The sequence below is a fragment of the Notolepis coatsorum genome (assembly GCF_963971535.1).
Source record: "Notolepis coatsorum genome assembly, chromosome: 15".
In the NCBI taxonomy this organism is placed as follows: domain Eukaryota; kingdom Metazoa; phylum Chordata; class Actinopteri; order Aulopiformes; family Paralepididae; genus Notolepis; species Notolepis coatsorum.
This window is the reverse complement of record NC_140179.1, coordinates 56,917,194-56,941,871: the sequence shown is the minus strand read 5'-3', so window position 1 is coordinate 56,941,871 and position 24,678 is coordinate 56,917,194. Positions and strand designations below refer to the sequence as shown.

Below are 24,678 nucleotides of genomic sequence, written 5' to 3'. Positions count from 1 at the left end.
GGGTAACTGGGTCGATATCCGCCACATCACTGGAGACATATCCGAGGGGCTTCGAGTTAAGTACTCCCTCAATCTCCGTGAGGACTGTCATTAGGACTTCTTCCGCCACAGTCTGGGCCCCAAGTACTGCGTACAGGGCTGTCTTTATGGAGCGCACTTCTCGTTCCCAAGTGCCACCGAAGTGGGGTGCGTTTGGGGGGTTGAATTGGAAATCAACCTGTGCTGGAGCGAGGTGGGTCTTAAGTTCTGGGCCCATAGCTTGGAAGCTCTCTCTCAGCTCTCTTTCGCCGCCTTTAAAGTTTGTCCCATGATCGGACAATAGGGTAGACGGTCTTCCTTTCCGTGATATGAATCTACGGAAGGCCATAAGGAATGAGTCTGTGCTCATGGTCGGGAGAAGCTCGATGTGTATCGCTCTGGTGGTCATGCATTTGAATACAATACCCCACCGCTTCTCGGTTCCTCTTCCTTTCTTTATGTGCAGCGGGCCAAAGCAGTCCATACCCGTTGAGTGGAATGGCTTGTCACCGATTTGGAGGCGACATGGAGGAAGGTCAGCCATCCTTGGTATGCTGGGCTGCGCGCGCCACTTGCGGCAGTCTAGACATGTTCGTTGGAAGCGTCGTACCGCCTCTCTTCCTTGTAGGATCCAGTAACGACGTCTGATTTCCGCGAAGACTCTTTCTGCTCCTGCGTGATGTACATCCTCATCGTATTTCTTTATAATCAGCTCTGTGACCTTGTGTCGGCTGTTCAATACGATCGGGTATTTAATGTCATCCGGTAGATTGGGGGCTCTGCGTAGGCGACCACCCACTCTGATGAGGGTGTGAGCGTCGCTCTCGGGGGCCAGGTGAATTAATCTGCTGTCGGATGGGACGGGCTTTCCTCCCTGTAGACAGGCCAATTCATCGGGGAACGAGTCTCTCTGGGCTCGCTGCAGTAGAAGCAATTCTGCTTCCTCGTAGTTAGCCGCTGACATATCAGCGGGGGACTTGCACTCCGGGTGGTACCGCAGGAATGTTCTTTGTTGTGCACTCTCTATGGACGTGCAATCGTTTATGTTAGGGTCGGTGGAGGCTACGGTGCTCAATCCACAGAACACAGACTTCTTAATTTCCACCTCCTCTGGACTTGCTTCCCTCGGGATAGGCATGGGCCACTGTCCTTCCGGGAGTCTTAGGAATGCGGGGCCGTCACTGTAGACATTGCGACGGGTGAGGTCATCCAGGGGCATCCCCCGGGTGATGACGTCAGCTGGGTTCTGTTTTGTATCAACGTAGCGCCACTCTGTTTCTCCGGTTAACTCTTCGGTTAGGTCTTGAATCTCGGTGACTCTGACTCCCACTAAGACTTTGTACTTGCATGAGTCTGATTTGATCCAGGCGAGTACTGTCGTGGAATGTGACCACAGGATTGTTCTAGACACCGGTATGGTGAGCTCACGTTGGATGAGTGTGGCTAGGTGCGCTCCGGCTAGGGCTGCGCAGAGCTCTAGACGTGGGATAGATTGTTGCTTGCGTGGGGCTATTCTCGAGCGGGCGAGGACAAATGCTGTGTAGATCTCTCCCCCCTGGTCTTGGGCCCGCAAGTAGGCTACTGATCCGTATGCGACCTCTGAGGCGTCACTGAAGACGTGTAAGTCCATTTTACATGTCTCTGGCCTCACCGTGGGTGGGAAGTAGCTTCGGCGCATATTAACGCCTGGGAGTGAGTGGAGCTCCATCTCCCACTCTCTCCAGGTGGATTTAAGATGTGCGGGAATGGGGTCGTCCCAGCCCGGGTCCTTGTCCCACAATGCTCGTACAATCATTTTTGCCCTGGTGGTGTACGGTAGAATACATCCTAGCGGGTCATATTGTCGGGCGAGTGTTGTGTACACACTCCGTCTGGTGGTCGGCGCCGCCGCCGGCCTTCCCTGCTCCGTAGTCAGGGGCTTGTGTCTGTAGTGAAGCGAATCTGTTTTGAATCGCCACACCAATCCCAGGGTCATCTCCTGGGCTTCTCCCGGGATTGTAGCCATCCAGGTCTCGCTGCTGGCTGCCTTGTCCTCGGAGGAGAGGCTGCGCAGTACTTGCGGATCGCTGCTGGCCCACTGCCTGAGATCAAAGCCGCCTTTGATCAATGAGGCGCAGAGTTTAATCAGGAGAGCCTCGGCTTCTTCCTGGGTTGAAAGGCTTTGTAGACAGTTGTCTACGTAGAAGCTGTTCTTTACGCTGTGTCGGACCTCTTCGTCCGCTGCTGGGTCCTCTGCTACATGTTTCTGTAGTGCAAATGTCGCACAGCAGGGGCTGCACGTCGTTCCGAAGGGGAGGACTTCCCATTGGTAGATGGCTGGGTGCTCATCTCCTGGCTTCTCTCTCCATAGGAACCGTAACAGGGGCTTGTCCGCCTCTACTAATCTCACCTGCAGGAACATTCCTTTAATGTCCCCGCTGATGGCCACCTTTTCCTGGCGGAAGCAGAGTAGAACGCCGAGTAGGGAGGGGCCGAGTGTGGGACCGGGCAGTAACTCTTTATTCAGATTTTGGGATCCGATCTGGTAGCTGCAGTTAAATACTATGCGGTCTTTACCGTTGTGATGGACCTTGTGGTGGGGCACGTACCACGATTCAGTGGTCTGGTCAGCCTCTTTAATGTCCATCTTTGTGACGTGTCCCGCTGTGATGAGCTTCTCAATCTCAGCGCGGTATACACTCTCTTGGGCGGGGTTCTTGGCTAAGCGCCGCTCCGTGTTCAGCAGGTACCGTTCTATGGCGTCTGTCTTGGCGTGGAAAGTAGGCATTCCTTCTCGCCGCAGGAGTGGCGTGGCGTATCTCAACACGCCGTTGACCGGGACTCTCTTGGTCCCTGTCTCGAGGAGGTGAATGGCGTAAATGTCATCTTTAGAGCGAATGTCTTTCTTTCCATTCTTAAAGGGCATTTGTTCCAAGCTCCATAGCCGCTCTACGTGTTGCAGGAGTGCGGTTTCTCCCTCTGTGACTCGGGAGTGGAGACATCTAGTGGCTGTACTTCGGTTGAGAGATTTGGCGAGCGGGCCTTGGAGAGTCCATCCCAAACGGGTCTCGACTGCTGCAGGACAGCCTCGGGGTCCGGTATGAACCCGGTCTATCGGGACAATGAGGTCTGCATGGTCGGAGCCTATCAACAGGGTCGGCATAGCATTGTCTATGAGCGGGATCGGTAACTTGCGCAGATGTGCATATTTCTCCATCAGCTTGGCGACGGGGTATGTGTACCGCGACAGTCCTATTTCTTGGCTGGTGAAAGCGTCTGCAATCTGGTACCGTCGCTCAGGCTGGCCGCTTGCTGCGATAGAGAATGAGACATTCTCGCCCTTTATCGTCTTCAAATCTCGTCTTATTGTCCGAATTGTCATTTGGGTTTCGCTTCCCCGCAGCCCTAGCTGGGCCGCAGCGGAGGCGAGCAGCAGGGTCTTCTCTGACCCGTCATCGAGGACGGCGTAAGTGTCCAGGACTTTATTCTGGTAGCTTAGTGTCACACGCACTACTTTTAGGAGTACTCGGGCTCCACTGCTGCTGGCGGGATCGATGTACATGACGCTCGCTTTGCGGCTGGATGGTGCAGGTGAAGGGCGCCGTCTGTTACTGTCGTGAAGTATGTCCAGATGGGCTCCATCGCACTTGGTGCACCTTTTCTTTAAGCGGCATTCGGCTGCCATGTGTGAGCGCGCACAGCGAAAACAGCGCTTGTTGGACTTTATCCATTGACCTGCTTCCTCCGCGTTCAGCTTGGGGAAGGAGTCACATTGCGCTAGCCAGTGTTCTTTCTCACAGTAGGGGCACACTATCTTCCACTTCTCCGTTCTGGAGGGGGTACTGTGGCTCCTGCTGCTCGGTACTGACTCCGATTGGTGCATCACAGTCACCGATCTTCTTCCATCATTTAGTCGTCTGGTTCCTTCTCTGGAGCCAGGGGTGCTCCGTCCGAATGTATCTAGCCGTAGGCTGCTGACTTCTCTCGCCAGGAAGTCTGCTAGATCGAGGAGGTTCGGTTCGGGGCCATTCGGGTCTCTGTGGTCCCTCTGCCGCCTAAAGCGCTCCTGACGAGCGGGCGGCAGCTTCTCCAGGATCCTTTCCACATTTGAGTTGGCGTAAAGTTCATACTTCCCCTTCTCTCTTTGCGCTCCCAACATCCCTACCAGGGACTGCACTCTGATGGACAGGTCGTCCAGTGCTCGATTGTCTATTGCTGGGGGTAAGCGGTCGATGTGTCGGATCTCCTGGATCACGTAATCCCATATGCGCCCATACCTCTGGTCCAATGCTACCAGCGCTGCTGTGTATGGGGTGGTGGAAGTCGCGTAGGCGAGCGCTATATTATGTGCGCGGGGCACCTTTAAGTGCTGCAGTAGGATGGCGTATTTGTGGCGTTCATCCAATACATCCACCAACATGGTCTCCAGACACATGCGGAGTTCTGTATACTGGGCCCGGTTCTCTTGGGTGAAGTCGGGTACCATAGGCGTGCCAATGTATGACGCTGACTGTGGATACATCGGCGAGCGTTGGGGGAGAGGCCTCCTAGGCGAGTCTCCTCCCGCTCCTTGGTATGGGCTGGTACCGGCAGTGTACCATGGCCCGCTTGTCCAGGTGCTGTTCCTCGGTGCGGGTCGTGCGTCGTGCTCACCCGTGTATAGAGTCGGGGGTCTGTAGCGCAGCTCCGCGGGAGTATAGCCTGGGCTGTACCGGACCTCCTGGTCCGGTAGAGTACTGTGCTGTCTTCGGGCGCGGTTCTCCTCCTCTTCCTCTTCGTCTTCAGTTAGGTCATCCAGTGCTTGTAGTCTCTGGTTTAGCCTCTCCACAGGATATGCTGCTCCTTCCCGGTTGCTAGGTCTCGCTTGGACCGGTGGGGGGAGGTGGTCTGTGGGGGGTATAGACCTCGTCTGTTGGTCAAGTTCAGGGTTGTTTACTCGGCTAGGGGATGCCGCCCTGGAGGTGTGTCTAGACGAGTTCCTGGAGCCTCTGGCGGAGGGAGAGGGTGTTGTCCGTCTGATCAGCTGTTCTATTAGTTGCGCTTGCTGTCTGTCGCGCTCTGCGTCCCGTAGAGCACCAGCAGCTGCTCGCTGGCTGTCTGCTCGGTCTCGGGCCACATTCTCTTCCATCTGAATGCGTCTTATTTCCAGGCGTATGTGCTCTTCTTCGCTCCGTTGCTGTATCTGCAATCGATCGCGTTCACCCTGGAGTCTATCGCGTTCAGTAGAGGCTTTCAGGCTGACGAGGAATGCCTGCTGTAGGGTCCTCTCTGCCTCGCTGGGAGAAGGCGGTTGTATAGGGGAGCCTTCCCTCGGGGTACTCCTTGCGGAGCCTTGGAGCTCTATCTCCACGGTGCTCTCCCCGTCTTCTTCCGTGCCGAGTTCTCTCTCGGTAGCGTTGTATTCCTCCCGGGACTCATCGGGGACTACTTCTTCAGTACTGGCGGGGTGTGAAGTCATGTCTGGTTCCCACTGGTCCCCACCGTGAACTTGGTCAGTTACATTAGAGCCCGTAGGGGCCTCTATGGTCGGGGTAGTCTGGGCGTTGGGGTTAGACATACTTTTACTTTCTAGTTTTACCGCGTTTACTGTTAGTAGAAGACTAGGTTGTTGACTGACAGCGTAAGCCTCTAAGTACTGAGGGAGCCGTCGTTCGCGCTGCGGGCGTTGGTTAGGAGGATCGTTTCGTGGAGTGTTCATCATAGGCCATTTCAATATTAATAACACTATATTAATATTACACTAATTACCCTCCGGCTCGAAGGACCAATTGTAACTGAGGGGTACAATTCCCTGACTGTATTACTAGATATGATACTTACTACCACTACCTTTGTACTTAATATTCGGCCACCCAGTACACGGCATAAATATATTATCATGAACACTCTCACGTAGATGAAACGGATCCAACACAAATGTACGAATTAGAAACAGGTCTTTATTTCCTACACAGCGATGGTGTGTAGAATAAGCACTTAATCACTTAATTACATTTATGAATTGAAATAGTATGCACTTTTATGGCAAGGAGTATTCGTCGGTATATCAATAGATAATGTCCAATCTCTGAAGGCGCAGGTGGTAAATATACGACCTGGAATAGTTAAGGAATAACAGCAATGATACTTTAATGATTATAGGCTGGATACACTAGAGGGGGTTAATCCGGTCGCTTGTAAGCCGACAGGAGTAGGAGGGGGGGGGGGTAGAATCCAGCTGCCTCGTCCGGCCAAGGGTATCCCAGGTGAACCCACTGTAGTGCCGTTCAATGCGCCGGCGATCCTTGGACCACAGATGAAAGCAGGTGGACTCTTTGTGGGCCGGCTCTCTCCGGTCCACGGGGGAGAGATGTGGAGAGACCTCGTCTTGCAGAGCGTCTCCTCACCTTGCGTCCTCTCCAGGGGGGGGGGGTTCCAACACACGGTAGTGTCGGGGGTCTTTATCCATAGAATAATCAAAGTATCCAAAGCATAATCCGTGCCTGGGAAGGCGGGCTGTCGTCGGTAGAATAATCCGGTATACAGGTCCACTCGCTCGTCGGCTCTGGGGCTCCTCGGGTGCAGCTTCACATAGGGTCAACCACCCTGGGTAAGCAGCCAGTTCTCTGCCCGAAACGATGGGGTACTGACTACGGTAGTATTCTCACCGCACGAAGCACTATATATTAACAGACTATTATTAGCTTAATAGACTACGTCCAACTCGACGATATAGTGCCAAATATGACTATTCAAATATTAATATACACGATGTCTCAATACCGATGGTAGGCGAACTTGGCCTTACTCCCACACGTGGCATCGCGGGGAGGCTTTACGTCTGTGACTCTATTGGAGGGTAAGAAACTGGACTGAAAAGAAAGTCCTACTTTAGTAGCGCAGTATATATACGCACTATGAACAAATAGTCCCATTAGTGGTGCGGTAGCCAAATTCCTACGCGGAACTAGGACTTGTTCGTACATGTCGAGCGGTACGTTTGAACTGGGTCTGAGGGGTATGGCAGCCTGGCACCAAGGTCTCGACCAATAGTAGAATGGAGACTATTATGGGATGTTCAGTAGGCTAGAATGGATATTCAATGCATATTGTACAAGGAATATACAAGGGATATCAGGGAATATTAGAGAATATACAAATACAATTAAATATATATATATAAATAAATATATATATTCGGTTTAATCTGGCCCTTCACAACACTAATAATTCAATATCAATAAATGTATGTTAGTCCTAAAGTCGAGGACAATCCGATCAATATTTGTGAACATCGGCAATTATAATCATCAACGTCAACTCTCACCAAGTCAGATGGTACAGACCTTGTGATGACATCACCAAAGGAATATTATTTGGGAACTCTTCAACTGAGCGCTCAGGGTTCAAGTCGTGGACTTTTTTAAAGTTGTGTCTTCTAGGTCTGGAAAAGGACATAATAATATGTCCAAAAGGTTTTGGAACCGTTGTGGAAATTTGTTGAACATTTTTTCTTTCTTTCATTTAGCCAGTAAAGTCTGTAATGTGGAGTTTGGCTGTAGATAGATAGGGAAAATGTGCGTTACTCCTTATTAACACGTTGAGTGCCAGCAGGGGGCACACGATTTATCGCTTGAATGCCAGCTGTTTGAGACTGATTTTCCGATATTTCATGATTTTCGCAGAGCTATTTCTATATTCTATATTATGGCTATGTGTCTAATACGCCCGTCGCTTATCAATGACTTGCTTGCAGTCAACATGTACGAAACGGATTGTTTTTTCATCGGTACATTTCCATTTTATACCGTTTTGAAAAACGGACGTTTTTGAAAATGTCTAGAAAAAAAAAGATTCCGTGATAATAGCTCTTTACTGGAATACACACAACACGTTGTCATTTTCCGGCTGATTTATGAATCGTTTTCAAATAAACGCTAGATTATCGATAGTATATGTGTACTTATGCACGCTAGAGAAGCGGGCTGAAAAATCGATTATCTATTTCCTGGTCAGCGCTAACGTCATACACACACACACACACACACACACACACACACACACACACACACACACACACACGTTGAGATATATGTGAAAAATACATCTGATTACCCCAAGACTGGTAACATAGATTCCTTACCTCATCTGCAAAAAGATTATTCCAATTCCTGATCGCCATTCCAAATATCGATCACGTTTATTGATCCAACGTTAGGTACTCGAAACACATATTCCACGCTGCTCTGAGTGTCCACAATGAATCCGATCGTCTCCGGTTACATGCCTGAGAAGTAAAATGTGGAATCCGGAGGTTTTTTTTCTCATCCATTTCCATTGAGTCCAATCCAATGGGTGCATTACCATCTGGGAGACTATAGGGGGCGGTATTTTCCCTGTTCGAGCTCATAGACAGTCCCAATGATAACGTGAGGCTAGATTGATGAAAAATTAATGGATATCGCTAATAAAAGCAATAACGATTAAATAACGAGATTTCTCGTCCCTGGCACTCAACGCATGGCTAATAACACTCACTGTGTTAACCCCTTTCACAACCACACTACAGAAGGATAACCCTTTCACTACCACACTACAGCAGACGTAGTGTGGTAGTGAAAGGGTTAACCTTCTGTAGTGTGGTTGTGAAAGGGGTTAACCCTTTGTCGCGTGGCAGTGAAAAAAGGGTCAGTTAACCTTCTGTGTTGTCGCAGTGAAAGCGTTAACCGTTTGGTAGTGGCAGTGAAAGGGTTAAAAGTGGATGTTTATTTGATGTGCCGGTTTACCCAGAGACCCCAACGAGGTGAAGCGCACCGCCACCGGTCTCTCCTGGCATCCTGACGGCGGCCACAAGCTGGCCGTGGCCTACTCCTGCCTGCAGTTCCAGAAGGCCCCCGAGGACATGAGCTTTGACTCCTACATATGGGACATACGTATGGATTTTATTTTATTAGACATTTAAAAAAAAATACAAGATACAGAAAAACGTCAAGGATGCTACACAAAAAAGTCAAGACTTATTTCCATTGTGGTCCTTGGTCTCAGACAGACAAGCAATACAAAACATGACCATAAATAACAATTTGACAAACTACATAGACATGAACATTTTAAATGCAGGACAATGTAGCCACAGACAACAATGTATCAGACAACATTTTCATGCATTTTAAAATCTAGTTTTTAAGATTGTCGAGGAGCCATGATTCGACTTTTTTCTCAAAATGATGTCGGCTACTGATGCATTTCAGCTGTGAAGGTAGCAAATTCCAATTTGTGGCTCCCCAGAATTTAAAAGAACATTTGCCCATATTTGTTTTGAACCTTGGACTACGCAGGTCGGCCATGCTGGCTCTGGTGTTCTGGTGGCTCTGGATCACTACCACACATGTATTCCTCAGTCTCTACTACCACACATGTATTCCTCAGTCTCTAAAGGTTATGGTTCTGTATGGTGGTGGCTAGCTAGCCAGCAGTGAGAAAGGACGTGTTTACTGTAGCTGGTTTCAGTACAATGTTTGGGTGGGTTGAATGTCTGTCCTGTCTGAATGTCTATCCTGTCTGAATGTCTGTCCTGTCTGAATGTCTGTCCTGTCTGAATGTCTATCCTGTCTGAATGTTTGTCCTGTCTGAATGTCTGTCCTGTCTGAATGTCTATCCTGTCTGAATGTCTATCCTGTCTGAATGTCTGTCCTGTCTGAATGTCTGTCCTGTCTGAATGTCTATCCTGTCTGAATGTCTGTCCTGTCTGAATGTCTGTCCTGTCTGAATGTCTATTGTTGTGGCTGATGGTTGTTTAACACAGCAGGAGACGATATTTCCAATTTTAACAAGTAGGTAATTTATTTAGGAAAAGAAGTTTTAACAGCAAAAGCTATGGCTCAGTAGACGGTCACCACAGTTGAAGGAAAAACACTCTAACCTCTCAATCCCTCTGCTTGTCCCCTAAATCCCCTCTCAGTCCTGCCCCCACATGACAGATATGATGACGTGTCATATCATGTCAGATATGACATGACGTACATTAAGATGACACGTAGATTTAACATCGGAGAGAGATAAAAACATTAAGAACATCGAAGAGAGATAAAGACATTAAGAAGAACATAGATTTAGATAAAAACATTAAGAACATCGAAGAGAGATAAAAACATTAAGAACATCGAAGATAAGTCTAAAGGTTTATCGTCCTGAGACAAAGCTGGAGTCTGGAGTCAAGATTAGTGAAAGAGAAAATGAGTGTGTGTGTGTGAGTGTGAAAGAGTATATGTGTGTGTGTGAATGTGAAAATGAGTGTGTGTGTGTGTGTGAATGTGAAAGAGTATATGTGTGTGTGTGAAAGAGAGAGAAGAACAAGATATGAAAGCGATATGATGTACGAGATTACAAGCACACAACGTGCCGTACTGAAATGTCCATCTGTCCAAGTTGTTTTAAGAACGTCAGCCAGACCGTCTTTCAGCACTGCTTAGTTGACCCATATTAAACTAGTTCACCTCATATACACATTTTCCCCAACATTCCCCCATTTGGGGCTATCCCTAGTCCCACCCAAATCATATAACCAAGAAAATGTGAACGTCTAACTAAACGAGAAACCTAATACATTTTAAATGTCTAACTAAACAAGAACGCTTACTTCATTCACTGGACCCCTAACGGACCAACAAAGGCTGACTACCGTTCTCACAATAAACACAAAACCGCTCAAAACAAGAGTAATAATAAAACATCAAAAAAAAACACCCCAACTTATAATCCTAACCTGACAGACAAATCCCCCAACCTCCACCGCTTACCAAATGAGCCACAGTTCCGGCCGGAAACCGCGACTCTCATCAGGGAAAGGAGAAGTTGACCGTCAGAACTAAACATAGAACATCCCTCCCCCAAAAAAAATGACATTGTCTCTTCCATAACATTGAGTCCTAGTGTCCATCGCTCAGCCCCCCTTCCATGCCCACGCCATAGTCTCCTCACCGTATTGCCAAAAGTCACATTTTGCCAATACAGCAACCACCACGCCACACCTCCAGTCCCCGTAGAAGCATGTCCCCATGCCTGGACGGGAGGCGCTGGTACCGACCTCACCACGTGTCCCCCCATCTTCGACGGGAGGTGCCCATCTTGCCCACTGCGTTAGCCCCCCCCTTTGTCCCTTCAGTCCCCAGAACCGATCCCCAGAACACTTCTTCTCAATGCTTCCTCAGGCTCAGAACCGACACTCCGTACCATTCCATACCGATGCCCCTTCCCATTCCGGTTTGACCAGGACCATGAGTAAAATAAACAAAAATAATAAAAAAATAAACCATCACTCAGACCATCCCCCGTCACTCTTAAAGGAAAGAACCAATACAAAATGTCTTCCTCGTTAGTATAATGGTAAGTATCCCCGCCTGTAACGGGGGAATGGTCAAAATCAAAAACATGCCCTTGCGGTCCTCCGGGAAACACCCCTTTTGGTTGTAGTCTTATCTTCTCCCCCCCTTCCTCGATGGGGGGCAGGGGGGGCGCCTGATTCTGAGCCTGGTCATGAAAGCCTGCCGGTACTTGAGCCTGAGCGGAACCCCGTGGGACTCCTACCCACTCAAACCCGTCATCCTCAAGGACGGGTCGACCGCGACGGTTCTCAATGACGTTGTTGCGCCCGGCCGACCGTCCGCACACTGCTGCCAACATCTGCGGGAGCATCAGCAGGCACTGCACCTTCCAGTTGCCGTCTCGGGCCCTCCATGTCGGGTTCTGCATAACTGCGATCGATTGTATCCCCCAAGAGATCGCCGCTGGCCTTTATGCAGTGATTGAAGTGGAACCAGGTCGTTGATCCTTTGACTTGGACTGCCGTTCCAGTCGATCGGATCACCTCGTACGGGCCCTCTCTCCGGGGTGATGACCACTTTCTCTTGTGGACCTTTACGAAGACCAGATCCCCAGGGATCAGCCTCGGTTTGGTGGCTTCCTTCTCCGCCTCCTTCACCCCCTTTTTCTCCTTTCTCTGCTCCTGTCGAAACACAGCTTCATGTATTTTAGTCACTTGCTGAAGATATTTTTCCAGATCTAGCTCAAAAATATCTAATGCCGGGCCCCTAGCCAGGTGTCTAAATGGCGGTGCTGGCATGCTGCGGCCTGTAAGCATTTCATGCGGTGTTAGCTGTGTTTGGCGGTTTACGCTGCTTCTAATAGCCATCAGAGCAAGTGGCAAAGCATCAATCCAGTTAAGCTTAGTTTGCATACAGATTTTCAACAGTTTGTTTTTAATGACCAGATTGGCCCTTTCCACCTTTCCCTGCGACCCGGGACTATAGACACAGGAAAGGCGCTGTTTTATACTCAATTTCTGCATCAGCCCTTTAACCACCTTGTCGATGAACTCGCGGCCATTATCGCTTTGTAATATCGTGGGAATTCCAAATCTCGGAATGACCTCGCGACACAGGAACTTGATCACTGTGTCCGCGTTCTTGTGTTTAGATGGAATGGCCTCAATCCAGCGACTAAAGCAGTCTTCTACTACCAGGAGGTATCGTTTGCCCTGCACTGGCGTTATCATCGCTTTGACCCTTTTAACCTCCTTCCAGTTAAGAGTACCCTCCTCCCGTTCGGATGCACTCCTTCCCCTACTTAGATGCACCTCTCCCCGTAAGGTTTAGGCAGTCCGCTACGACGCAACAACCAGCTCCTTTCTTAGGACTGCCTTGTCCGACGTCGGCCCCTCTCCCCCAACAGAGATGCAGGTCTCCACTTCCGGCGGTAAGGTCTCCTCTCATGAACGGAAGCAGTCCCCTTATTTTACCTTCAGGTGCAGTTTAAGGCTGGGTCCCTTTCCAACCTTAGGAGAGACAATCCAGATTCCTCTGAATTGACACCCCTTACCCTTCTGCTTCCCAGTGGTTCTTTTCAAACCTGCTGATCACAGAAGCACAACTCGCCTACTAACCCTGTATCGGTTAGTAAGGTTACTGTGGCCTGACTGTACATTGAGCCAGGTGCATTCATGCCACTGTTGTCCAGTCACTCACGGTCCCACATCCCGCGTGTCTGTGACTATAAACAGGGTCATAACGCTCTCCCAACCGGCTGGCGACCCAGTCGATAGCGACCTCATAGTCCGTCATCAAGTCAGGACCCCAAGCGGCTGACTGTCCGTAGTACCTATCAGCCACTCAGTTTAGAAACCGATGGTCTTGTCCCCACCCCGCTTGCTCCGGGCATGGAAATATTGACCGTTTTCGCCAGCCTTGCCTGTTCACGGCAGGAGCTGTGCCCCTTCCGGTGCACCGCCCTGCTCCTAGGTGTGGACTGTCGTCCACGTACCACCCAGTGCCCACACCAACTTACGTGCAACGTTTCCTGGGCCGACTAGACGGTACCACAGTGGTATGTTATTTCATACCTCGTTACGCACGAGGGCCTTCAGTTTCTCCCCAGCACTATATGGATTGTGTTTAACGTGCGCCCAGACTCTTGCGAGCCCACTGCCGCCTGTTACAGACTAGAGGTTCGGGGTGCCTACCCCCTCCCTAATCTGTGTAGTCCATAATCAGATGTCTGAATGGTCCCTCAGGGAGGGGTGTGTAAGCCGCCACTGTCGGTACTCCTTTGCGCACATTGCCCTGTAAGCATGTTAAACACCTGGCTAGTGTAACGTCAATTTGTGCCTGAAGCTTTGGGGACCAATATCCCATTTTCGTGATTCGTTTCAGGGTCTCTGCTCTTCCACAGTGATCAACACCATGAGCCTCAGGTATCACCAAGGACAGAAGATCGATGGAGGCGACTATCAAACCGTTATGACTCCTCCACAGACCATCTGCCCCCCTTACAGCCCCCCTCTCCGTCCACGACTGTTTCTCGGCCTGCGTGGCTGAGTCCTGAAGATCACTCAAATTATCCTCAGTTACCTCAGTCGTCAGTTCGGCCGCAAACATCAGAACAGCCGTGGACGGCACCGCAGCCGCCGCCTTCGCGGCCTCGTCCGCCGCGTTGTTTCCCGTCGTCACAAAAGACAGGTCTTTTCTGTGTGCCTGGCACTTTACGATAGCAATGCTTTTGGGCAACTTTACAGCCTGAATAAGCGCCACAACCTGCTTGTGGTGAAGGATCGGTGAGCCGTCCGATTTCTTAAAGCCTCTTGCCTTCCAAATGGCCGCGAATAGGTGGCATACGCCATGCGCATAAGCAGAGTCGGTAAAGATGTTAACCGTGCGATCTTTAGCTATTATGCATGCTTCTGTTAGTGCTATTAGTTCCGCAAGCTGGGCCGAACATGGTTGCATGCATTGTCCGGCCTTTCTTGTTAGTGTTTCTCCGTTAGGTTTGCACTGTACGACGGCGTATCCTGACCTTAAATTTTCCCCCTCCCGATAGCAGGACCCATCCACAAAAAGTGAGAGTTCTGCTATCGCGAGCGGGTCGACTCCCAAATCAGGACGGAGTTTCACGAAAGCCTGTACCTCCACCTCGCACTCATGCGGTTGACCCTCGCTCGGGAGTGGTACCAGATCCGCCGGGTTACTGCCGTGGCATGTTTTTATCGTAACGTCCGAGTACTGCAGGAGCCTCATGTAAGCCTGTTGCCGTTGGCTGGTCAGAACAAATTTGCCTCTTTCAATCAAGTTTGCCAATTTGTGATGTGTCCAAATGCAAATGTCATATCCCATTGTCACGGCCGTTGCCTTCTCATACATCAAATGTGCTGCGGCCAGGGCCTGATAACAAGGTGGCAGACCCTGCTCTACCGGCGAAAGAGCTCTAGAGTAATATGCTATCGGTTGTTTTTTCCCACTCACCCCCTGTGTTTGAGTCAGGACAGCTGTCGCATGCTGCGCTCTATGTGAGACGAATAGGTGGAAACACTTCTCATAATCCGGCAGCGCCAGGGCAGGGGCCTGTAACAACAGACGCTTAATGTTTATGAACGCGTCCTCCCCCTCCTCGGTCCATGTCAAGGGAGCGCGAAGCTTGTCTGTACCCGCCTCTTTTATCATCATCCTCAACGGCGCTGTCGCTATCGTATAGTCCTCCACCCACTCAGAGCTGTACCCAGTCATCCCTAAAAACGTCATCATCTGTCGGACCGTCAATGGCCTAGGTGCCTTGGATACAGCTTCGAGTTGCGCGGGTGAGATGTTTTTTTATGCCCTTTTGAATGACGCGAGACAAGTACTCAACTTTTGGCTGGCAGTACTGCAGTTTTGAACGGGATGCCTTGTGGCCTCCCACGGCCAATCCACTCAAAACTTTGATGGAGTCCTCATGGCACTGCTGACGTGTATCCGAGCAGATTAGAATGTCATCTGCATACAGTAAAACCGTGCTGAGTAGTGTGTCGCACACTCCTTGCAAGTCTTCCTTGAGCGCCTTCGAGAAGTAATGCGGCGAGTGCGAGAACCCTTGTGGCAACCGGGTGTAAGAGTATTGTTTCCCCCTGTGGGTAAAAGCAAACAGATACTGAGACTCTTTTTCCAATGGAACACTGAAGAATGCCTGCGTGAGATCAATGACCGTATAGTACTGCGAGCTACTCGGGATGTTTGTCAGGAGGGTGTGTGGATTAGCGACTTCCGCCTCTGGTCCAGACACCACGTCGTTCACCGCCCTCAAATCGTGTACCAGTCTGTACCTAGCCCTGTCCGCCTTTAGCACTGGGTGGATAGGTGTATTACATCTGGATTTGAAAGGGACGAGCACTCCCCCCTTTAACAGTCCCTCAATCTGATGTGATATAGCTTCCTCCGACTCTGGCTTCATTGTATACTGTCTGATAAAGGGTGGTCTACAACCCTTCTTTAACCTGACCTTCACTGGCTGTGCCGACAATATTAGACCCACATCTGTGTCGTGTTTTGACCACAACCGTTCCGGGGTGCGCGCCAACATGTCCTGTTCCAGCAAAGCATCCGCCTCTGGAATAACGCAAGGGTCTCCTGGTAATCTGATTACTTGCGGTTTTGCCAAAACTGAAAAGGAAATCATTCTTTTTATGAAACTCCCATCTGCGCTGTTCCAAATTAGCGGAGATTCCGTGGAGACCCACCTTTGAGTCTCGGATTCCTGTATCATTGAACCTAGATGTTCGGATTCGTAACCAGGATTTATTCTCAGAGTGATGTGTGGGGCGGCGTCTCTTAGTCTATGTTGTTCCCGTAGATACTTACTCGTGTTAACCCTCAACACCGCGCCCTGTCTCCCTACCATTATCGTAGATGAGTTAATCTGCACCTGCTCGGGCTGTCCCTGCAACCATGCCTTGTTCCTAACTAGGTCACTATTCGTCAAATACTGTAGTGTGCAATGTGCCTCCATGTTTGTTTGTCTAGACTGAGGCAGTTGGGTTTTCAGAAATGGCTCCCAGGGGTCACAGACCCTTTGCAGCTCTGCATCTATGTTGCCCAGCCAGAACACAGTGGCCTCTTTCTCCCCCGTCCCTTGTAGCATCATTTGGTACACGTCTTGTTCAATTTGAATCCCCTCAGGCGTACATAGGATTTTACAGCCTAGTTTACACATTGCATCTCGTCCCAAGAGATTGCGCGGGGTGCTGTCCGAAATTAATACAGGTATTGTTATGGTCTTGTTGTTATACGTCATAGAGATTGGATCTGATGTGGGTATTAATTGTGTTTTTCCCGAGAATCCGACCGTCCGAACATACTGTCCAGACTGGGGTAAGTGAGCGGCGTATTTTTGCTTTATGCAGGAAAAACCTGCTCCAGTGTCTGCCATCATCTCTGTTAATTTGCCCTCCACTAGGACCTGCAGAATAGGTTCTTGCTCAGCTCCCTTGGAAACCACAATCATTTGATTTCCCCCCGTCGCATTCTCTGGGCACCCCTAGTGATTACCCCCCTGGTTTCGGGGCCCTCCTGTCTCCCCCTGGTCGTGGGGCCCTTGTGACTCCCCCTGGCGCACGGGTCTTCCATACTCCGAGCCGGGACGGTATGGTTGCCTACATCTCATTTCCCTGTGTCCCTGCATGCCGCAGTTCCAACAGTGGAAACGGGGAAACTGTTGTTCGTTCCCCGGTCCCTGTGTAAACCGTGGGCCTGATTGCCCATTCCCTGCCTGCCGCCTGGACGCCTGGTTCTGTGAACTATAGCCATAGCTTCTCACTACCTGAGGTGCAGGCGGGGGTCCCTGGTCCTGCATGGGTGGAGAGGTAGCAGATGACACCATTACTGCCTGCAACCTCCTTTGGGGCTGCAGTTGTTGCTGAGTTAACTTCCTTGCGTCATTTCTATCCTGATCCCTGACTTTCTGCTCCTGAGCCCTTTGCTTCTCCACACTATGTGTTACATGTGCACAGAACAAAGGATAAGTCATGTCCATTAACCCCACCACGTCTTCCAGTCTATTCTTAACCACCTCTGGAAGCCCTCTCATCACACTTTCTCTAAACATCGCTCTCTGCAATGGGTCAATTTCTGGGTTGTGTCCTAGCTCACCTCTCCACTCCTTCAGTACTTTGTTCACATAGGCGCCAGGCCCTTCCGTCTCCATTATGGGGTTGCCTGCCAGTTTTGCCGGATTAATACGTGATGGATATTGATTCCTGAGTTTGTACCACAACGCCGCTCTATGCGCGTTGAATATGTCTCCATCATGGGCCTGCGTGTCGCATGCCACTCGCATCGATGTATCACCCATGATGTCCCGGCAGGCACCAACTCCTAGCAAACGCGTCAACAGGGATTTGACGTCACCCACTGCTAGCAGAAAAGATGACGTATTTTCCTCAAACTGCGTGATCCACCTGGAGGCTCCTTCTGAAAGGTCCGGTAGTCTTACTATTAAACCATCGATGTCTAGAGGTGACCATGGCATGTGAAAGATATCGTTCCCCTTTATTAGCAGGGGAAACTGGCCTGTGCTTGTCACACTTCCCACGAATGTAGGGGCGAAAGTCAGGGTTCCTGTAATGTTTCCTTTCTCCTGTCCTGGTTTCGTGTCATTCTCATCTTCCTCCTCATTCAACAGTTTAGTGTGGCCACACGCTCCGTGTTTCTCTGATGTCTGCTGTGCCACACTCTGACGGGGCTCTTCCTCTATCTTCCTCCCGACTCCCTCCCTCTGCCTGCCCAGGTTCTCTATCTCCTCTTCCTCTGCAGTATACAACTTCCGACGTACTGTCTCGCCATATGCCGCCAGGGCTTTCGGATAGAGATCCTGCGGGGTCAGTTTGGGGGGGGTATCTCGCCTAAGGGAGGTCTCTGAACTAGCGGAGGTTTCTGACCTAGCGGGGGTTTCTGACCTAGCGGGGGTCCCTAATTCCGTCTCCTCATATTCTCCTCTTATTGTCACAGTGCCCACCGGCAATTGCGTGACATAAGGTGGGGATGTTGGTTTCCCTATATCCGTCTCTCTCTGATTTAGCGCTAAAGCTTCCTGCCTGTATGCTCTCCCCTTCTGGGCGTAGAGCTTCATTACCCCCAACTCTTCTGTCCTCTTTTTCAACCTCTTTTTGCTGTTGTCGCCTGGCTTGTGGTTACGAATCATTACATTCATCTCTTCGCATACGTCGAGATCAAAAGTACCTCCGGAAGGCCATTTTGTGTCCCCGGCCTTTGTACGCCTCTGCCAACGGACACCTACCTTGAGAATTAGGTTCTTTATTAGCGGGTTCCGGTCTAACAGTATGTCCTCTGCTGTATGCATCGTTGTTTAGTGTGTGTGTGTGTTTATTGTGTTGTGTGTGTGTGTGTGTGGTTGTACTTCAGCACTCTACAACTACTACTCCAGGACACAGTTAACCTGGATCTACTACTACTCTACAACTACTACTCCAGGACACAGTTAACCTGGATCTACTACTACTCTACAACTACTACTCCAGGACACAGTTAACCTGGATCTACTACTCCAGGACACAGTTAACCTGGTTCTACTCTACAACTACTACTCCAGGACACAGTTAACCTAGATCTACAACTACAACGCTACTACAACTCGGTGTGTGTGTGTCTGTGTGTGACTGTGTGTGTGTGTGTGTGTGTGTGTGTGTGTGTGTATGTCGGTGTGTGTGTCTGTGTGTGTGTGTGTGTGTGTATGTGTGTATGTCGGTGTGTGTGTGTGTTTGTGTGTGATTGTGTGTGTGTGTGTGTGTGACTGTGTGTGTGTGACTGTGTGTGTGTGCGTCACAACCCGCTGTCTACCGGGACACAGGAATGTGTGTGTGTGTGTGTGTGTGTCGGTGTGTGTGTGTCTGTGTGTGTGTGTGTGTGTGTGTGTCTTTGCTGTGTGTGTGTGTGACTGTGTGTGTGTGTGTGTGTGTGACTGTGTGTGTGTGTGTGTGTGTGTGTGTGTGTGTGTGACTGTGTGTGTGTGCGTCACAACCCGCTGTCTACCGGGACACAGGAATGTGTGTGTGTGTGTGTGTGTGTCGGTGTGTGTGTGTCTGTGTGTGTGTGTGTGTGTGTGTGTCTTTGCTGTGTGTGTGTGTGTGTGACTGTGTTGTGTGTGTGTGTGTGTCTGACTGTGTGTGTGTGCTGTGTGTGTGTGTGTGTGTGACTGTGTGTGTGTGTGACTGTGTGACTGTGTATGTCGGTGTGGTGTGTGTGTGTGTGTGTGTGTATGTGTGTGTGACTGTGTGTGTGTGTGTGTGTGACTGTGTGTGTGTGTGTGTGACTGTGTTGTGTGTGTGTGTGTGTGACTGTGTGTGTGTGCTGTGTGTGTGTGTTTTCTACCACCAGGGGTCAGCAAACCCAAGAGAGAAAGAGATGTGATGAGTTTGTATGCTACACCTTGGCTTACCAACAGGGGTCAGCAAACCCAAGAGAGAGAGAGAGAGAGAGAGAGAGAGAGAGAGAGAGAGAGAGAGAGAGAGAGAGAGAGAGAGAGAGAGAGAGAGAGAGAGAGAGAGAGAGAGAGAGAGAGAGAGAGAGAGAGAGAGATCTCTTGGCACAACGCCCAGACTTCTTTAATCTTAGCTGGCTCAACGCCCAGACTTCTCAGCTGGCTCAACGCCCAGAATGAGTTATCTTCCAACTATCGCTGATTGCCTTTAAACTGGGCTGTGTGTCAAGAGTTTATTAAAAAACATGCGTTTTTAGTGTTTCGTGCATGGAACCCTTGTTACAGTTATCTTTGCGACCAATATAGTTTCTATACATGTACGAAAGAAAGAGAGAGAGAGAGAGAGAGAGAGAGAGAGAGAGAGAGAGAGATCAGGGGCCTGATCTCTGATCCAAACAGTTTACTTTTTTCCCAACCTGGTGCGTCCTATTGGGGTGTATAATAGCACAGACGTGTGTGTGTATTGTATGTGTGTATTGTGACACAGGAATGTGTGTGTGTGTGTGTAGGCCCAATAGTGCAAACAAGCTAGAGTCTCGTCTCACGCTGCCCAAATTGTTTTTTACTCTCTGCTCATATTATCACAGCTAGCCTCTCTGTAGCAACAACTTCACAAGCCAATAAGAAAACGAACAATAGTGTATCCGTAAACGTAATTAGTTTGACACAGAGAATGCCAGCTGTAATAGTGTGTTTTGAATAACAGCAGAGCGGCACCGGTTTTTGTTTTGAAAATCGAGAGTCTTATCTACAGTTATAACAAGGAAGTGGGGAATGTGGAGAGTGTCGTAAAGGGATCAGGGAGAAGTTTGAGCAGATGGAGAAAAATTTGACCAGAGGTCGAAAACATGCAATTAAAAATTGATTAGTGGCGCACTTATAGCCTGTTAAAAGAGGATTCGCCCTAGTGTAAACACCTCACCACTCGTGTTCGTTTTCTAGTCGTCCATATCCGAAAACCAGTTCACACAGCCAGCTCACTTTTTCCTCCCGCAGAAACTCTGACGGATATTTATAATAACAAGCCCAACGCTTACCTTTTTTGTCGACAACCGGCAGAATGTCTACGGGAGATTCCAGGAACTGGCCGTATGAAAAGGCCCGGTGGAGCGATCTACAGGTCAAGGGTCACCAAATGTTGTGGCTGATGGTTGTTTAACACAGCAGGAGACGATATTTCCAATTTTAACAAGTAGGTAATTTATTTAGGAAAAGAAGTTTTAACAGCAAAAGCTATGGCTCAGTAGACGGTCACCACAGTTGAAGGAAAAACACTCTAACCTCTCAATCCCTCTGCTTGTCCCCTAAATCCCCTCTCAGTCCTGCCCCCACATGACAGATATGATGACGTGTCATATCATGTCAGATATGACATGACGTACATTAAGATGACACGTAGATTTAACATCGGAGAGAGATAAAAACATTAAGAACATCGAAGAGAGATAAAGACATTAAGAAGAACATAGATTTAGATAAAAACATTAAGAACATCGAAGAGAGATAAAAACATTAAGAACATCGAAGATAAGTCTAAAGGTTTATCGTCCTGAGACAAAGCTGGAGTCTGGAGTCAAGATTAGTGAAAGAGAAAATGAGTGTGTGTGTGTGAGTGTGAAAGAGTATATGTGTGTGTGTGAATGTGAAAATGAGTGTGTGTGTGTGTGTGAATGTGAAAGAGTATATGTGTGTGTGTGAAAGAGAGAGAAGAACAAGATATGAAAGCGATATGATGTACGAGATTACAAGCACACAACGTGCCGTACTGAAATGTCCATCTGTCCAAGTTGTTTTAAGAACGTCAGCCAGACCGTCTTTCAGCACTGCTTAGTTGACCCATATTAAACTAGTTCACCTCATATACACATTTTCCCCAACACTATCCTGTCTGAATGTTTGTCCTGTCTGAATGTCTGTCCTGTCTGAATGTCTATCCTGTCTGAATGTCTATCCTGTCTGAATGTCTGTCCTGTCTGAATGTCTGTCCTGTCTGAATGTCTGTCCTGTCTGAATGTCTATCCTGTCTGAATGTCTGTCCTGTCTGAATGTCTGTCCTGTCTGAATGTCTATCCTGTCTGAATGTCTATCCTGTCTGAATGTCTGTCCTGTCTGAATGTCTGTCCTGTCTGAATGTCTATCCTGTCTGAATGTTTGTCCTGTCTGAATGTCTGTCCTGTCTGAATGTCTATCCTGTCTGAATGTCTATCCTGTCTGAATGTCTGTCCTGTCTGAATGTCTGTCCTGTCTGAATGTCTGTCCTGTCTGAATGTCTATCCTGTCTGAATGTCTGTCCTGTCTGAATGTCTGTCCTGTCTGAATGTCTGTCCTGTCTGAATGTCTATCCTGTCTGAATGTTTGTCCTGTCTGAATGTCTGTCCTGTCTGAATGTCTATCCTGTCTGAATGTCTATCCTGTCTGAATGTCTGTCCTGTCTGAATGTCTGTCCTGTCTGAATGTCTATCCTGTCTGAATGTCTGTCCTGTCTGAATGTCTGTCCTGTCTGAATGTCTATCCTGTCTGAATGTCTATCCTGTCTGAATGTCTGTCCTGTCTGAATGTCTGTCCTGTCTGAATGTCTATCCTGTCTGAATGTTTGTCCTGTCTGAATGTCTGTCCTGTCTGAATGTCTATCCTGTCTGAATGTCTATCCTGTCTGAATGTCTGTCCTGTCTGAATGTTTGTCCTGTCTGAATGTCTGTCCTGTCTGAATGTCTGTCCTGTCTGAATGTCTATCCTGTCTGAATGTCTGTCCTGTCTGAATGTTTGTCCTGTCTGAATGTCTGTCCTGTCTGAATGTCTGTCCTGTCTGAATGTCTATCCTGTCTGAATGTCTGTCCTGTCTGAATGTCTGTCCTGTCTGAATGTCACTGGTTCAAATACGTAGACCAGCACTGAAACCTGGGTGGGTGGAGTCAGAGTGAATGAGTGTCGCTTTCCCTTCCGTCTACACACTGCCACTGAAGTGCCCTTGAGCAAGGCATGTAACCCTCAGCTGTCCCCGTAGAGGTGCTCAGTAGCACTGGGCAGCCGGATGGGCCACATGACTACGAGTGTGTAGTAGGGGCCAGGGCTGAACATAACTCATATTGATATATTAACCCTTTCACTGCTGCACTACCAAACGGTTAACCCTTTCACTGCGACAATACACAGAAGGTTAACCCTTTCACTGCCACACTACAGAAGGTTAACCGTCGGTAGTGTGATAGTAAAGGGTTGACCTTCTGTAGTGTGGCAGTGAAAGGGTTAAAGGTATCCAGTAGAGTTTTGACCAGCGGCTCTGAAGATTGTGTATCACAGGCTCTTCCAGCACACGCACACACAAGGAAACACAAGCACGCCATGGGCACGGGGGTGATGTGTAACCATGCCCTTGTGCTTCAAATTGATTGGTTGATACAATCTCACTTGAAATCTAACAAGCAGTGAGTGTATTTCCCACAGTGTTTTGGTGTGTTCCTTTAACCCTTTCACTGCCACACAACAAAGGGTTAACCCTTTCACTACCACACTACATAAGGTTAACCATTTCACTACCACACTACATACGGTTAACCCTTTCACTACCACACTACAGAAGGTTAACCATTGCACTACCACACTACACACGGTTAACCCTTTCACTACCACACTACGTACGGTTAACCCTTTCACTACCATACTACAGACGGTTAACCCTTTCACTACCACACTACAGACGGTTAACCCTTTCACTACCACACTACATAAGGTTAACCCTTTCACTACCACACTACAGAAGGTTAACCCTTTCACTACCACTACAGACGGGTAACCCTTTCACTACTACCATACAGACGGTTAACCCTTTCACTACCACACTACAGATGGTTAACCCTTTCACTACCACACTACAGACGGGAGACGGGTAACCCTTTCACTACCACACTACAGAAGGTTAACCCTTTCACTACCTACCACACTACAGACGGTTAAGAGAGAGAGACATTTATTTTTCTGTATGAAATAGTTCAGACTAACGTAACGGTACAACATGTTTCCTCAGAGAATCCCAAGAAGCCAGAGATGACCTTGAAGCCTGTGTCTCCTCTGGTCTGCCTGGAGTACAACCCGAAAGACTCTCACGTCCTGGCTGGGGGAAGCTACAACGGACAGATCGGTGGGTTCTAATCTCTTTTCCATATGTTTATGTTTATTAACCCTTTCACTGCCACATTACAGTAACCGTCGGTGTGTGGCAGTGAAAGGGTTAACCTTCTGTGTATTGTCCCAGTGAAAGGGTTAACTTTTTGGTAGTACGGCAGTGAAAGGGTTAAATGATCCCCATTAGAATAGAGACACATGAAAGAGCCTCTAGTCTTCCTCTGGGGTCCTGGACAAAACAAATACAATACAAATGTACAACTAAAAATACAAATTAAAATAAAACAAAACACATAAATGAAAAATGAATACAAATATACGAATTCACATTATAAAATCTAACATTCCAGTAAAAAGATTATAATAATACACAGATAACAGTTACATACTTGACAAGTTGTAGATATCTCTTAATATATTTTTTGAAAGTCATTTTGTTATGTATTGCAGATAAGATGTTTTCCGGCAGAGCATTCCAGAGTACTATTGACCTATATATGCCAGTGAGTTTGAGGAAATTTGATTTTGGTGCTGTTTTTGTTCTGATGTTACCATAGTGATTCACACCAGGGGTGGGGGGAAATCGATACACCAACTGAAATAAGATACTGTGCTACCTATACCACACCTTTTAAAAAAAACTCAAGACCTGGCTATTAACAAATCAAAACATGTGACCACTTTTAATCAGTTCATTGTGTATTTCGTTATTGCTTTTACTATTAAATGGTAAATGGTTGGTAAATGGCTGCTTTTTTATATAGCGCTTTTATCCAAATCGCTTTA

General features: G+C 48.6%; 1 protein-coding gene across 1 annotated transcript in view; it reads left to right on the top strand.

The window, feature by feature from the left end:
- Nucleotides 1-24,678, top strand: part of dnai2b (dynein, axonemal, intermediate chain 2b) — a gene marked incomplete at its 5' end in the record, with an annotated part of 63,613 nt that overhangs the window by 16,868 nt on the left and 22,067 nt on the right. Inside the window, 2 exons of the mRNA XM_084330323.1 lie at nucleotides 8,767-8,909; nucleotides 23,795-23,908. Coding sequence (XP_084186449.1) covers nucleotides 8,767-8,909; nucleotides 23,795-23,908 — 257 coding nt within the window. The remainder of the gene's footprint in view (nucleotides 1-8,766; nucleotides 8,910-23,794; nucleotides 23,909-24,678) is intronic.